Below are 14,193 nucleotides of genomic sequence, written 5' to 3' on the forward strand. Positions count from 1 at the left end.
AAGAGTAGGCTCAGGTCTGACTCCTGACTCTGCTACTCTCTCCCTGAGCCCTCCACCAATAAATATTTGGGGGTGACTTTCGGGTTTCGCTCTGCGCCGCTGTGTCTTTCTTTTCGACTCCATTCGCCTATAGCCCTCATCGCACTGCTCCAGCGAATCCCAGGCGGGCTCTGGCACTCTCTCTGGGTCGGCCGCCCACCTGTCTATTTCTTCCCACGTCGTATACTCCAAGCCTCTGCTGTCCATAACGTCCTCCCTTCGCTGCTGCCTGTTAACACGCTGCTCGTTCCGAGTGTGGTGGGCGATTCTGTAACGGCATTCTTCGTTTGTCGCAAGAAAGTCGGACCGAAATGCAGCGTGTTGGTTACTCATGTTTTTTTAATGAAAACAAATGACGATTACATGAAAATACTGAGACAAATACAAAAACAAATAAACGGAACGTGAAACCTAAATACAGCCTATCTGGTGAAACTACACAGAGACAGGAACAATCACCCACGAAATACAAAGTGGAACCCAGGCTACCTAAATACGGTTCCCAATCAGAGACAACGAGAATCACCTGACTCTGATTGAGAACCGCCTCAGGCAGCCAAGCCTATACAACACCCCTACTCAGCCGCAATCCCAAATACTACAAACCCCAATACGAAAATACAATATATAAACCCATGTCACACCCTGGCCTGACCAAATATATAACGAAAACACAAAATACAATGACCAAGGCGTGACAGGTGAATTGAAATGATCTAGTGGTAACACACCTTGCCTAGTCACTCCTCTCCCCACCAAAGACCAGGGTTAAATTACCCGCTCCAACCCTTCAATCTGTTTCTCCCACCTATCTCCATCCCCTCTGTCATTTCAGAACTGTCGCCATAAAGTGTCAAAATGCATGCAAGCCGTTTCAATGATTTATTAATTGTGTAATGTTGTAAATGTTGTTGAAAATGTAAGTGTATATTATGAGGATAACCAAAGAAAGAGAACATTGAGTGATTGAACTCATTGGAAGTCTTTGGTTTGAATCACCTTGCATTTCCTATCTTGCCACTTGACTCTGTTTAAAGAGGATTGTGGGTAATTCAAACTTTGTGATTTTTTTTCTCCCACACAACGTCGTATGAATGTTTGAAAAAAGGAAACTCTGTGTTAAGCTCGTTGAGCCATGAGGTGTAATGGATCATGATGAACAGTTTTGAAAACCGTCAGGCAAAATGACGTTCAATGAGGACTGCACCCATTCCCACATTCATTACTGTTAATGAAAGAGGCAAAGGTAGAATCCTCAATTTTTGCAGTTCAACCTTCAGTTGGGTCTGGTGGTCTACACACTGTCTGACAATGCCAGCCAAAATGGTATAAAATGGCACATTTTCAAAAACATAAAACAAAGTTAAACAATAAGACACTCCAGAAAAAGTGATCTACTTCTGCACTAGACAGGATTGAAAACATCATAATGGTGTGTAGAAGCTTTAGAGAGAGGAAACTACACCAAAAGAGAAGGGATCTATTTCTGCACTAAACAGAACTTGAAACACCAAAATAATGTTTTAAATATTTTCTGTGAGTGCTCCCAGTCCCTGGCAAGGTGTTGCACAACGCTTGATTTAGTGGTGTTACAACACACCATGTAATATTTCAAAACATCTCAGGATGATGTGATTCAATACTCCAGCACTGTTAAGGTTTCGTCTCCTTCCAGATGGTCGCAAGCTCAGTGTTACAAAGCACTTCATTTTAACAGTGTAGGATCAGTTCTTACCTAGGAGGCTCTGGCAAGAAGTGTCAAGCTATCACCTTTCCCAAATACCAGCGCCATAAAGATATGGACTTGTTTATGGCTACATATATTGCCGGGGAAGGTGAGCTTAATGGTGCCAAAAAGCAAAAGGCAGTTAAGAGAGAGGATAGATTGACAGCCAGGCAGGCAAGCGAATCTCCATTTCTATGGTCGTCATTGACGGGTTGTGTGTGTGTGTGTGTGTGTGTGTGTGTGTGTGTGTGTGTGTGTGTGTGTGTGTGTGTGTGTGTGTGTGTGTGTGTGTGTGTGTGTGTGTGTGTGTGTGTGTGTGTGTGTGTGTGTGTGTGTGTGTGTGTGTGTGTGTGGCTGTGTGTGCGTGTGCGTGTGTGTGTGTGTGTCTCTCTCTCTCCATCCACGTGTGTGTGGAATGAAGCTGTCACTCTCAGAGTAGCTAGATTTATCGAGCCCATAATTCTGCCTGTCTGGGTTTCATTAGCTAGAGCTGGGATCTTAAACTACGCTCATCATCCAACTGTAGGGGTGGAAAACACTCAATCACACTCCTCCATGTGTAATAATATCCCCAAAAATGTGTCTGGAAGGCATCACCTGCTGGGGCCCTATCACACGATACCTACCGAGGGTCTGTTCATTAGTCACCCAGACTTTAAGACTATTGTTCTGTGCTGACCTCAATACAAAATGTATTTCAAATACATGTACATTTGCTAAAAATGGATTTAATGATTCAAAATGCATATACAGTGCCTTCAGGAAGTATTCACTCCCTATTCACACACATTTTGTTGCGTTACAAAGTAGGATTAAAATGTATTTAATTGTCTTTTTTTGTGTTTAAGCTCTATTCTGTTTCATTTTGCCATAAACATCTCCCTAGTCCTTGCCGATGACAAGCATACCCACAACATGATGCAGCCATCACCATGCTTGAAAATATGAAAAGTGGTACTCAGTGATGTGTTGTGTTGGATTTGCCCCAAAAATAAACCTTTGTATTCAGGACATAAAGTTGATTTCTTTGCCAGTTTTACTTCAGTGTCTTATTGCAAACAGGACGCATGTTTTGGAATGTTTTTATTATGTACAGGCTTCCTTCTTTTAACCCTGTGAATTAGGTTAAAGTAACTACAATGTTGTTGATTCATCCTACAGCTTCTCCTATCACAGCCATTCAACTCTGTCACTGTTTTAAAGTCACCATTGGCCTCATGGTGAAATCCCTGAGCAGTTTCCTTCCTCTCCGGCAACTGAGAAAGTAAGGACGCCTGTTTCTTTGTAGTGACTGGGAGCATTTATACACCCTCCAACGTGTAATCAAAGGGATATTCAACATCTGCTTTTTATTTATGTTTACCCATCTACCAATAGATGCCCTTCTTTGCGAGGCATTGGAAAACCTCCCTGGCCTTTGTGGTTGAATCTGTGTTTGAAACTCACTGCTCGACTGAGGGACCTTACAGAGAGGAGGTAGTCATTCAAAAATCATGTTGAACAATATTCTTGCACAGAAAGTGAGCGGATACAACTTCTTATGTGACTTGTTAAGCAAATGTGTACTCCTGAACTTATTTAGGCTTTCCATAACAAAGGGGTAGAATACTTATTGACTTTTCATTTTTAATTAATTTGTGAACATTTAGAAAAACATAATTCCACTTTGACATGATGGGCTATTGTGTGTAGTCTAGTGACAAAAAAAGGCTGTAACAGAACAAAATGTGGAAAAAGTCTAGGGCTAAAACGCATGTAATGACTGACGGTGTTCCAGAAATGAATGGCTATGACGTCTAAGCTACAGGTTGGCCAAAGTGTTTAATCATTTGGCTTCCTAGATTACTCTTCACATATTGCTCAATGCAGATCATGTGTTTGGCCACCAAGCCGAAACATTGGCAGTAGCTAGGTTCCCATCTAATTTTCCCACCAGAGATGTGTTTCCATCAAACTGACTTGTTGCGGATTAAAGGCTGTGTTTGATGAACTTGTGCACATAAAAAGAACCTTTCACATTAAATTCCAATGTACCAAATAAGTTAAATGGGTTTCCATCGCCCCTTTCAACTCTACTGGTGGTTCTGTCACAAAAACTGGTGCGTTATATCGAAAATGTGCCCACTCTGGTCTGGACACATTTGCTCCTCTCGCCAACAGCTTGCAGATACAGTACGGGTGGGCTACATGATGAGATTATTATGGATAAAGAGCAATATTATTTATATTTCTCAAAGGGCATCAAGTTAACAGAATAAGACCCTCAGTATTTATTGGAAAGGAGCATCAAGCTCCTCACCTTGCACTTCTACCACCCTGTGAAGTTCATCGTAACTTATTTCATCTGCAGCCTAATAAACTCCATGCTTTCCCGAGTCGTAGTGGGAGGACCGCACAACATATCATCGCGTGACTCCCAAGTTTACTTCTATATGATGGTTAATATGTCAATATTTGCTCATGAAGTCGTTTCCACCGCCATTTCTCGCATAATTAACTTTACAGACACAAAAAGATCCCACCATGTCGAACGAACAATTTAACTTTCTGCATTTATAAAATTAAACCAGCATTTCATGTTTCCATCAGCCCCGGATATTTATCCCACTTGTTTCATGCATCAGGTAATTTATCTGTATGAAATGGTTGGATGGAAGCGTGGTTAGTGACAGCATTTAAATTGTGATGGTGAGTGAAATTCAATATTGGTGCCTCCGTTCTACTTAACACATCAAAGGGAAGCAAAAGGCACTAATTTCGTGGAACGACCAAGTACACATTCATTTTATTACATTTTTCAATTGAACCTTTATTTAACTCGGCAAGTCAGGTAATTAAGAACAAATTCTTATTTACAATGACGGCCTAACGAAAGGCAAAAGGCCTTCTGCTGGGACGGCGGCTGGGATTAGAAGTAAAACTATAGGACAAAACACACATTACGACAAGAGAGGCACCACAACACTACACAAAGAGAGACCTAAGACCACAACATAGCATGGCAGCAACACATGAAAACACAGCATGGTAGCAACACAACAAGGTAGCAGCACAAAACATGGTACAAACATTGTTGGGCACAGACAACAGCATAAAGGGCAAGAAGGTAGAGACAACAATACATCACACAAAGCAGCCACAACTGTCTGTAACAGTGTCCATGATTGAGTCTTTGAATGAAGAGATTGAGATAAAACTGTCCAGTTCAAGTGTTTTTTGCAGCTCGTTCAAGTCGCTAGCTGCAGCGAACTGAAAAGAGGTGTGACCCAGGGATGTGTGTGCTTTGGGGGCCTTTAACAGAATGTGACAGGCAGGACGGGTGTTGTATGTTAAGTTCAATGCTCTCGTCAACTTTGTTTGTTTATTTGTCATGATGCACACGAAAGACATGGAGTCACTACAGGACTGAGAATGTATCACGTTTGAAGTCATTTAAATGTTAGTGCTGTTGGTATGTAGTTAAGGCAGATAAGAAGAGATAGTTAAGAAGAGATAGACAGAGAAGATAGCGAAGAAGAGAGTTAAGAAGAGATAGTTAAAAAAGAGACAGACAGGCAGGCAGTGGAGTGCAGTGCATCGCCATTCTCTTGGTCGTCGTAGAAGGTGTATGCCTGTGTGGGTATGAGGAATGAAGCTGCCAACACTAGAGCAGCTAGATTTATTTATCCCATAATTCTGCCTGTCTGGGTTTCATTAGCTACAGCTTGGATCTTAAACCATAAGCTCATCACCCAACTGGAGCTGTGGAAAACACTACATCACACTAAGCCATGTGTAATAACCCCTAAAATGTCTCTGCAAGGCATCTCTTGCAAGGTGGCCTATCACACAATACCTACAGAGGGACCTATCATGCATCACCCAATCGGAGGCCTCGAAGTTGTTGCTGGGTGCAACCGGGGTCATGCTGTCATCCAAACCTTCTGTGCTGACCTCAACACAACCATTGGGACTTTAACCGATGTGTGTGTGTGTGTGTGTGTGTGTGTGTGTGTGTGTGTGTGTGTGTGTGTGTGTGTGTGTGTGTGTGTGTGTGTGTGTGTGTGTGTGTGGTGTGTGAGACAGTGTGTAATTATGGGTTTTAAAATAGCTCACAGTTTATTTTTCAGTGATTTAAGGATTCTTTACATTTATTTAGTAAATCTTTCGGAGTTGGCATTTGATTAAACAGAACTGAGACAGTTTAAAACTCATTCTAGATATTGTTTGTAACAGTAGTCTGTGAGAACACCAGGGTGACTAACAGATGCCTCGGGTACTTCTCTATCTGTGCCATTCCCAATAAGCAGAAACCTGTGATCAGTTAAACATTTCCTTAACCTAACCGTAACCACTATCAGGTAAAGGTAAATCTGACCTTAGATGTTTACCTGGGGGGGGGGTTAGACTTTACAGTACCAGAAAAACAGACGTGTCCTGGCGCATGTACAGTGCAGTGGAGTCATTAAGTTGAATGAATAGAATATGTAACATAATGCGTGTCGGCAGGCTTGGAAAAAAAGTGATTTGGTCTGACAGATACCACCTCTGATAGGGAATATGAAGTGAAGGCAGCCTGGAGGTTTGTGTGTGGTAGGTGGAAGCAAATATAAGCCCCATGTCCATTCCTGTTACATGTGAAATTTCACAAAACCATAATAAGGCGACCATAGAATGTTCCATGTAAATCAGTAAAAGATTACTGTACCTAAATAAGAATGTATAGGCCTACAGTACAGAAACACAATAACTAGACGGCTGCATGTCTATGCATACAGAGAGATAAGAGGATGCTGGTTTAATTGTAAACATGATGTATATAATTCTGGATGTAGGTGGAAAGCTAAAGCAGGAAAATACATTTTTCCCAAAGTCCCCCCAAAAATCTAGGGAAGAACATTTTAGGACTATTACAGTTCAGATGTAAGCGACCAGTATGTTGAGGGCAGATGTTAGTCAGAAGGGCCCCTGAGGACCTGTAGGAGCTCTGTACCCTAGGCTGCCCTGGCTATAGCCTGACTGTAAAAGGCTGTGGGTTGATGTAACTCGGGCTGAAGACAGCGATTGTAACAGCGCTCCGAGCAGCATACGGTTTACCAAGACGCCAGGGGTCTCCCCAAGTGACTTATAGAAGAGAGTGCAAGGCGTCACGGTAATGCGAGACGACAATGTGAACTTTGGGCCAACGAATTACGGCCGCGTTCTCTAACGTTGCTACTCCCAGGAGTCCCATGCCTGTCTGTTGAGGAATACAGCTGGGTTTCTATCGTTACATGTCATCGCTGCCTCCCGTCAAGACTAGGAGTGCGGGGGGACTGGGGGGGGGGTTGACTTCAGATAAAACGACTCCCACATCACACGGTGAACACAAAACATCCCACCCCTCTGCTACCCGAGACAGGAGATACCGCTGTAATCCTGTCAATTGGCACGGCTCGCAATTAGGATCAAATGGGCTATCTATGGAACATGTGACCAAACCCCTTGTCTATTTTTAACATAAGGGGGATGACAACATTGACACATTGAATCCCTAGAGAACAGAAACATGCACAGTATGCCATAGGCCCTGGGTACATCAAAGCCTTGGCTAACGCTAGGTTATCGCATGCTATGTCTATCGCTATGGTATTTATGCTAAGCCTTGACTAACACTAGGCTATGCTATGTGTGTTAAGCTACATTGCATGCCTTCAATAATGCACAGCAGGGCAGTTATTTTGCAGCCCATGTGCTATAGTGGTGTTACAAATACTAGGGCCAAATGTTAGTCACATTAGGTTAGAATAACTATCACTAACCTCATCCACCATAAGAAAATACATTTCATTCCCAGTCAGTAGACACTATGTTTACAGTCGGTGAACATGTTAAAATACCTAATATGACTTTGGAGTGGATAAAATGCACCATTACATTCTGTAAGACCATGGTGCTCACCGTAAAGACCTCCTCGAAAGGCATGGGTGATCACCAAATCCCATAACCGTACCTCCTAATTCTCTCCTTGTCCATAACCTTACCAAGACGCTAGAAGTGAGGAATGGCATGGAGATGTATGTGTAGGTGTGCATGCATGCTTTCTTAACATACCTAGCAGTTGCACTCCACGGGTCAACCCATAGACATCTATCAGTCCCCACAGAGGTTCTCCTGTTCTCACCCCACTGAAGAACAACATCGGGTTGGACTCATTGATTCTATAGAAGACCCGGCCCTTCTTGTCCACCCAGAAGGCGATGACGTTCCCTTCGTTGGCGAACTCCTCAGGTAGTGCCTTGGCCCAGAAGCCACTCTGGGAGACCAGGTCAGGACAGGCATACTTGGGCAGGCTGTCTGGGTTGATACGGGACGGGTCTTTAGCCGTGAAGCCCAGACGGAGAGCTCCGCTCCAGCAACACTGCTTCTTAGTGATCTGTGGAAGGAGGACAGACTATGATAGGTCGATGGTCTTACAGCAGTTTGTAGTAGCATAACAGTGTAAGATCTAGGATTATACTTCATAAGGAAGTCTAAATGTTGCCTTGAAGTTTGAAGGTTCACTTTGTGTATTGTCTGTCAATGAGATTCCATTTTGTGACCTAGGCCTATACATTGCTAACAGGTTGCAAAAGAAAGCAAGTAATGGACCAATTTGGTTGGTTGTATACAGTAAGCGCACCAGGGTTTCCGTTAGTAATATATGGTGGCAGGCCGTTGACAGGCAGCATTTTAATTTACAGGACATTTAAGACATTTACCAGATCAATATGCATTGGGTGCGTAACCTGATTAGTGAGTCCACCCACAGTGACAGAAATCCCATTTAGATGATGGTAATTCATCTCAACAGACCATGAAACTCTAGGATGCAATGGCGTGCGTCCTTCTCATAGAATTCCGATGCGCAATTTGAAAATATCTGCCACATTTAGTTTTCCTCATCTAACAACAGGAGTAATGAACAGCAAAATCACTAACTTATGTCAATCTGCTATTCCCCATAGTTGAAATGTGTACTTATTCTATTGGACAGCTTGTCGTTCTGTGTGAAAGAAGTAAGCTATTCCAAACAATATCTGGGACAATTGTGGGATGATAGGTCTCAAATTCATACAACTAGAAGACCTAGGCTACATCCCCAAAAAATGTAGAAAGAAATGAGCCTCATGCAACTGATCAGAATATTTAGCTTAAAATGTTGATACATTATTTAGTCTTCACATTATAAGCGCAGCACTCCGCACAAGGCAGTAGGATACGTGCAAATGTTAGTTTCATAATGCTATTAGCAGGAAAACACAGTTGGCAAAAGCACAACGCACATGCGAGCGGTTTCATGAGACAGAGAAAAAATATCCAATAGAAATTTTGAAGGGAGATAAAGATGCAACAACTAGCATGGGTTGTTAATATGACTAGGATTGTGCATTTGGCTCCTGGACAATGAAACAAAGTGGATTTGAAAACCAATACAACATGAGAGAAATAGGCTACTGGTTTCAATGGCATATGGGAGTCTTTATAAAATAATTGCCTGTAAGTTTGGTTGGATTTTGGCTCGGCTACTTCGAAGCCAGGTAAGACATGCCTCCTAATATGTACTGTATAGTAAAACGTTCAGGTTTCAAACTGCCTTCCGCTCATTGCAAAGTGGTGTGTGACACGCTATTGCCTGCCTAGTTGCCTATGCACTTGAATGGCGAATGGGAAGCGCAAATCAATTACCAGCTGAGAAATAAAAATAGTAGCTTTTTTAAATCGTGGCCATCAAAACAGTTTTTAACAGGCGATTGCGTTTAGAATTGTTGCACAATGATTGGGCTTATAAAAGCACGTTTCACTCCAGCACCAACGAACCAGCTGTTTGATGAGCTGTAGCTACAGCGATTGGTATTTCAATCAATGAACAGGCTAAAATTCCCCCGGACATTTGGCCGGAGCCAAGAATGTTTTAGCAGCTTTTCTTTCTTTTCTTTTTTTACCGGTTAATGGAAACCCTGAACTGTACCTAAATATTACTTATGTAAGACAATTGCCTAAATTCTCTTGAAGTTTAAGTGTACTTCAGAACAGGGGTTCATCACATGTTCCCCCGCGAGCGAGGCGAAGTCTATTTCTATAGGCACAAGCACTGTTCATGACACAAACTGTTCACTCCCTTCTTGTTGGCGGAGAGAAAATATTAAAACTTATTTCCTGCACTTCTACACATTTTGTCATGGGGTGAGGAGAGAAATGATCAGTTTTAAAGTTCATTTTCTTGCAGTTCTATACAGTGCCTTACGAAAGTATTCGGCCCCCTTGAACTTTGCGACCTTTTGCCACATTTCAGGCTTCAAACATAAAGATATAAAACTGTATTTTTTTGTGAAGAATCAAAAACAAGTGGGACACAATCATGAAGTGGAACGACATTTATTGGATATTTCAAACTTTTTTAACAAATCAAAAACTGAAAAATTGGGCGTGCAAAATTATTCAGCCCCCTTAAGTTAATACTTTATAGCGCCACCTTTTGCTGCGATTACAGCTGTAAGTCGCTTGGGGTATGTCTCTATCAGTTTTGCACATCGAGAGACTGAAATTCTTTCCCATTCCTCCTTGCAAAACAGCTCGAGCTCAGTGAGGTTGGATGGAGAGCATTTGTGAACAGCAGTTTTCAGTTCTTTCCACAGATTCTCGATTGGATTCAGGTCTGGACTTTGACTTGGCCATTCTAACACCTGGATATGTTTATTTTTGAACCATTCCATTGTAGATTTTGCTTTATGTTTTGGATCATTGTCTTGTTGGAAGACAAATCTCCGTCCCAGTCTCAGGTCTTTTGCAGACTCCATCAGGTTTTCTTCCAGAATGGTCCTGTATTTGGCTCCTTCCATCTTCCCCCTCAATTTGAACCATCTTCCCTGTCCCTGCTGAAGAAAAGCAGGCCCAAGCCATGATGCTGCCACCACCATGTTTGACAGTGGGGATGGTGTGTTCAGAGTGATGAGCTGTGTTGCTTTTACGCCAAACATAATGTTTTAAATTGTTGCCAAAAAGTTCAATTTTGGTTTCATCTGACCAGAGCACCTTCTTCCACATGTTTGGTGTGTCTCCCAGGTGGCTTGTGGCAAACTTTAAACGACACTTTTTATGGATATCTTTAAGAAATGGCTTTCTTCTTGCCACTCTTCCATAAAGGCCAGATTTGTGCAATATACGACTGATTGTTGTACTATGGACAGAGTCTCCCACCTCAGCTATAGATCTCTGCAGTTCATCCAGAGTGATCATGGGCCTCTTGGCTGCATCTCTGATCAGTCTTCTCCTTGTATGAGCTGAAAGTTTAGAGGGACGGCCAGGTCTTGGTAGATTTGCAGTGGTCTGATACTCCTTCCATTTCAATATTATCGCTTGCACAGTGCTCCTTGGGATGTTTAAAGCTTGGGAAATCTTTTTGTATCCAAATCCAGCTTTAAACATCTTCACAACAGTATCTCGGACCTGCCTGGTGTGTTCCTTGTTCTTCATGATGCTCTCTGCGCTTTTAACGGACCTCTGAGACTATCACAGTGCAGGTGCATTTATACGGAGACTTGATTACACACAGGTGGATTGTATTTATCATCATTAGTCATTTAGGTCAACATTGGATCATTCAGAGATCCTCACTGAACTTCTGGAGAGAGTTTGCTGCACTGAAAGTAAAGGGGCTGAATAATTTTGCACGCCCAATTTTTCAGTTTTTGATTTGTTAAAGAAGTTTGAAATATCCAATAAATGTTGTTCCACTTCATGATTGTGTCCCACTTGTTGTTGATTCTTCACAAAAAAATACAGTTTTATATCTTTTTGTTTGAAGCCTGAAACGTGGCAAAAGGTCGCAAAGTTCAAGGGGGCCGAATACTTTCACAAGGCACTGTATATAAAAAAAGGTTTAGGAACCACTGCTTTGGAGCACTTGGCTGAATTAACTGTTGTGCTTGCTGCTATTCACCCATCATTGTTTTACCAACACCCAGTAAAGCCACATCCACTTGCCCTGGTGCCATAAGCAGTACTGACCCAGTGCTTTGACTGGGTTGACATGCTGGCTTGTTAGATGGAAACCCGCTAAGCCTATTTTGGGAGACACAGGAACAGGAGGGGGAAGCAGCAGTAGACTGAAAGAAGGATTTACCTGGACAAGCTCATAAGCTAGATGTGTGTGTGTGTGTGTGTGTGTGTGTGTGTGTGTGTGTGTGTGTGTGTGTGTGTGTGTGTGTGTGTGTGTGTGTGTGTGTGTGTGTGTGTGTGTGTGTGTGTGTGTGTGTGTGTGTGTGTGTGTGTGTGCTCACATCACCATTCTGACTTGGTGTGTTCACATTATATATACCGTGCATACATCAGATACTGTACCCATCAAAGCTAGTCTCACCTATTGTACAGATCCGTGTTAGTATCTCTCTCCGTATCTTGCGTCATCTTTTGAGCAGCATCCCACCATGTATAGAACAAACCTTCAAAGTTCCCTACAACTGGATGTTCGGGTGCCTCTCTGGCAGTTCAACATGTTGATTGGGGACCTTGCTGAGGAATGGGCTTTTTTCTTCTTGAAAATTTTAATAAAATAAACAAATAAAATGAATCTACCATTGTTAGAATACTTTGAATACTGTAAATAAACCTCATTGGGTGTGGTGTTGTGTCCATCTAAATCTCTACATACCTTGATCCGGACCTGCTCGTACAACGCTACGGGTCTGTTGCTGAAGGTGATGGCGTTACAGAAGCTGGCCTGCCTCTTGACGGTCCTCTGGGCCAGGTCCATGGCGATCTGGGAGCCCTTGGTGTTCGGGTGGAAGAGCAAGGGACTTATGGCCAGGCCTCTCCTCTGGCCCCCGCCCACAACGCCACACTGCTGGATGGGCAGGCAGCGCTTGGGCTTGTGGTGGCATCGGTGGGTGGTGGAGGGGAACGGACCGCCCAGAGAGTCTGATGGATAGACAGAGGGGTGCCATCAGAATGATATTCAAACCCTTCTAATCCTTTATACAGTATGTTTTTGTTGTGTTTCTATGTTGTTATGCGTCTTGTATGTACAGTACCATTCATCACCACACATGAAGTTCTCTCCCAGGAAATATCTAGGATTACATCTAAATAGAGAATTTAGTGCATTAGCGCCTCACTAGGACCATCTGCATAGGAAAGCTTCAATATGAGTGTGTGCCTGAGTCCTGACTACTGGTAATGAATAAGATGCAGAGTGAATGAATGTGTTTACCAATGACTCAGGGAGCAGGTGGAGGTTCTAAAGATGGGCCCCCAGTCACCTACTACACTGCAGCAGCCAGCCATGCTCTCAAAGACACACGTCTCGTTTCAATTCCACGGCTCCTTCAACTGGTCTGGCTATAATGTGAGGCCTATATCATGTCATGTGAATGGGACATTTGCCTGTTTTCCCCCATGAAGTTCCCTCCCAGAAAATAAAAGTTATTTGAATTGAATTGAATATTAATACACTCATTAGAATAAGTCCAGTTCTTGCTGAAGCTGAAGTTGGATGATTGTCACATATTAGGATGTGGAAATTGCACCACGATGCGGATCTAAGCACAATGTCATGTTTCCCCACGTTTATGGCAAAGGTTATGATTTAGGGAGGCTAAAGCTGATCCTAGATCTGTGCCTATGGGGAACTTCTATGGATTTCTAAGCCTATTCCCAACAGATAACTAGTTCACCTCTTACTACAATCTGACTTGTCTGATTCACATAAACAGCAGTTGCTCAGTAATCATGTCGGTCCTCCAGCGAAAACCAATTACCCATGCTGTTGTTTAACGTTTTACAATGTTTGAGTAGGAAATTACATTTTCCTCCCTGTTCATTGCTTTGTGCCTGACCTTATGACCTTAGGACTGGCAAATAAAGTTAGTGGTTGATGTGCACCATCTCTGACCCAACATTATCATCCTGTTGGGAGTATTGATGCCAAGGCTGAGTCAGTGATGACGTGGAATTTTCAGTTAGGATTAAGCATCATTACCATACAGTGTAGAATATAATACAATACTATTATATTCATGTTTATAGTATAAACCACATGTAAATGTACTTTGAGTTTAATTGAATATTATTTATTCATATAAGGAGGGGGTGTCCAATAACCTCGTATTGTCTTGGGAAAATGCATACAGTTCATCATGTGACTCATATAAACAAGTACAGGGAAGTACAAACGGACAGGAAACTACAAACTACATGATTTAATCTAGTAATGGAATCCAAATAGATATTCTAGCACATCATTAGGAACTGCATTACTAGGAAAGCAGTACGGTACAATATATCATATGACTCTTATAAACAAACTCAGGGACGCACAAACTACATGATTTGATTACTATCTGGAAATATAATGTAGATAGAGAACCTAGTGCACCAGGAACAAACCATAGGATTTCACTTCTAGCTAGTGCAGCTACATCTGTTATAAC

The 14,193-nt window shown here is 42.4% G+C and overlaps 1 protein-coding gene across 1 annotated transcript in view; it reads right to left on the reverse strand.

Annotated features, from left to right (window-relative positions):
* The window catches only part of LOC135537166 (E3 ubiquitin-protein ligase NEURL1-like), a 70,952-nt gene that overhangs the window by 38,657 nt on the left and 18,102 nt on the right, over positions 1-14,193 (reverse strand). The window contains exons 2-3 of the mRNA XM_064963379.1: positions 12,417-12,682; positions 7,838-8,159 (exon numbers count right to left, since the gene is read on the reverse strand). Coding sequence (XP_064819451.1) covers positions 7,838-8,159; positions 12,417-12,682 — 588 coding nt within the window. The remainder of the gene's footprint in view (positions 1-7,837; positions 8,160-12,416; positions 12,683-14,193) is intronic.

Source organism: Oncorhynchus masou, chromosome 5, assembly GCF_036934945.1.
Source record: "Oncorhynchus masou masou isolate Uvic2021 chromosome 5, UVic_Omas_1.1, whole genome shotgun sequence".
Taxonomy (NCBI): domain Eukaryota; kingdom Metazoa; phylum Chordata; class Actinopteri; order Salmoniformes; family Salmonidae; genus Oncorhynchus; species Oncorhynchus masou.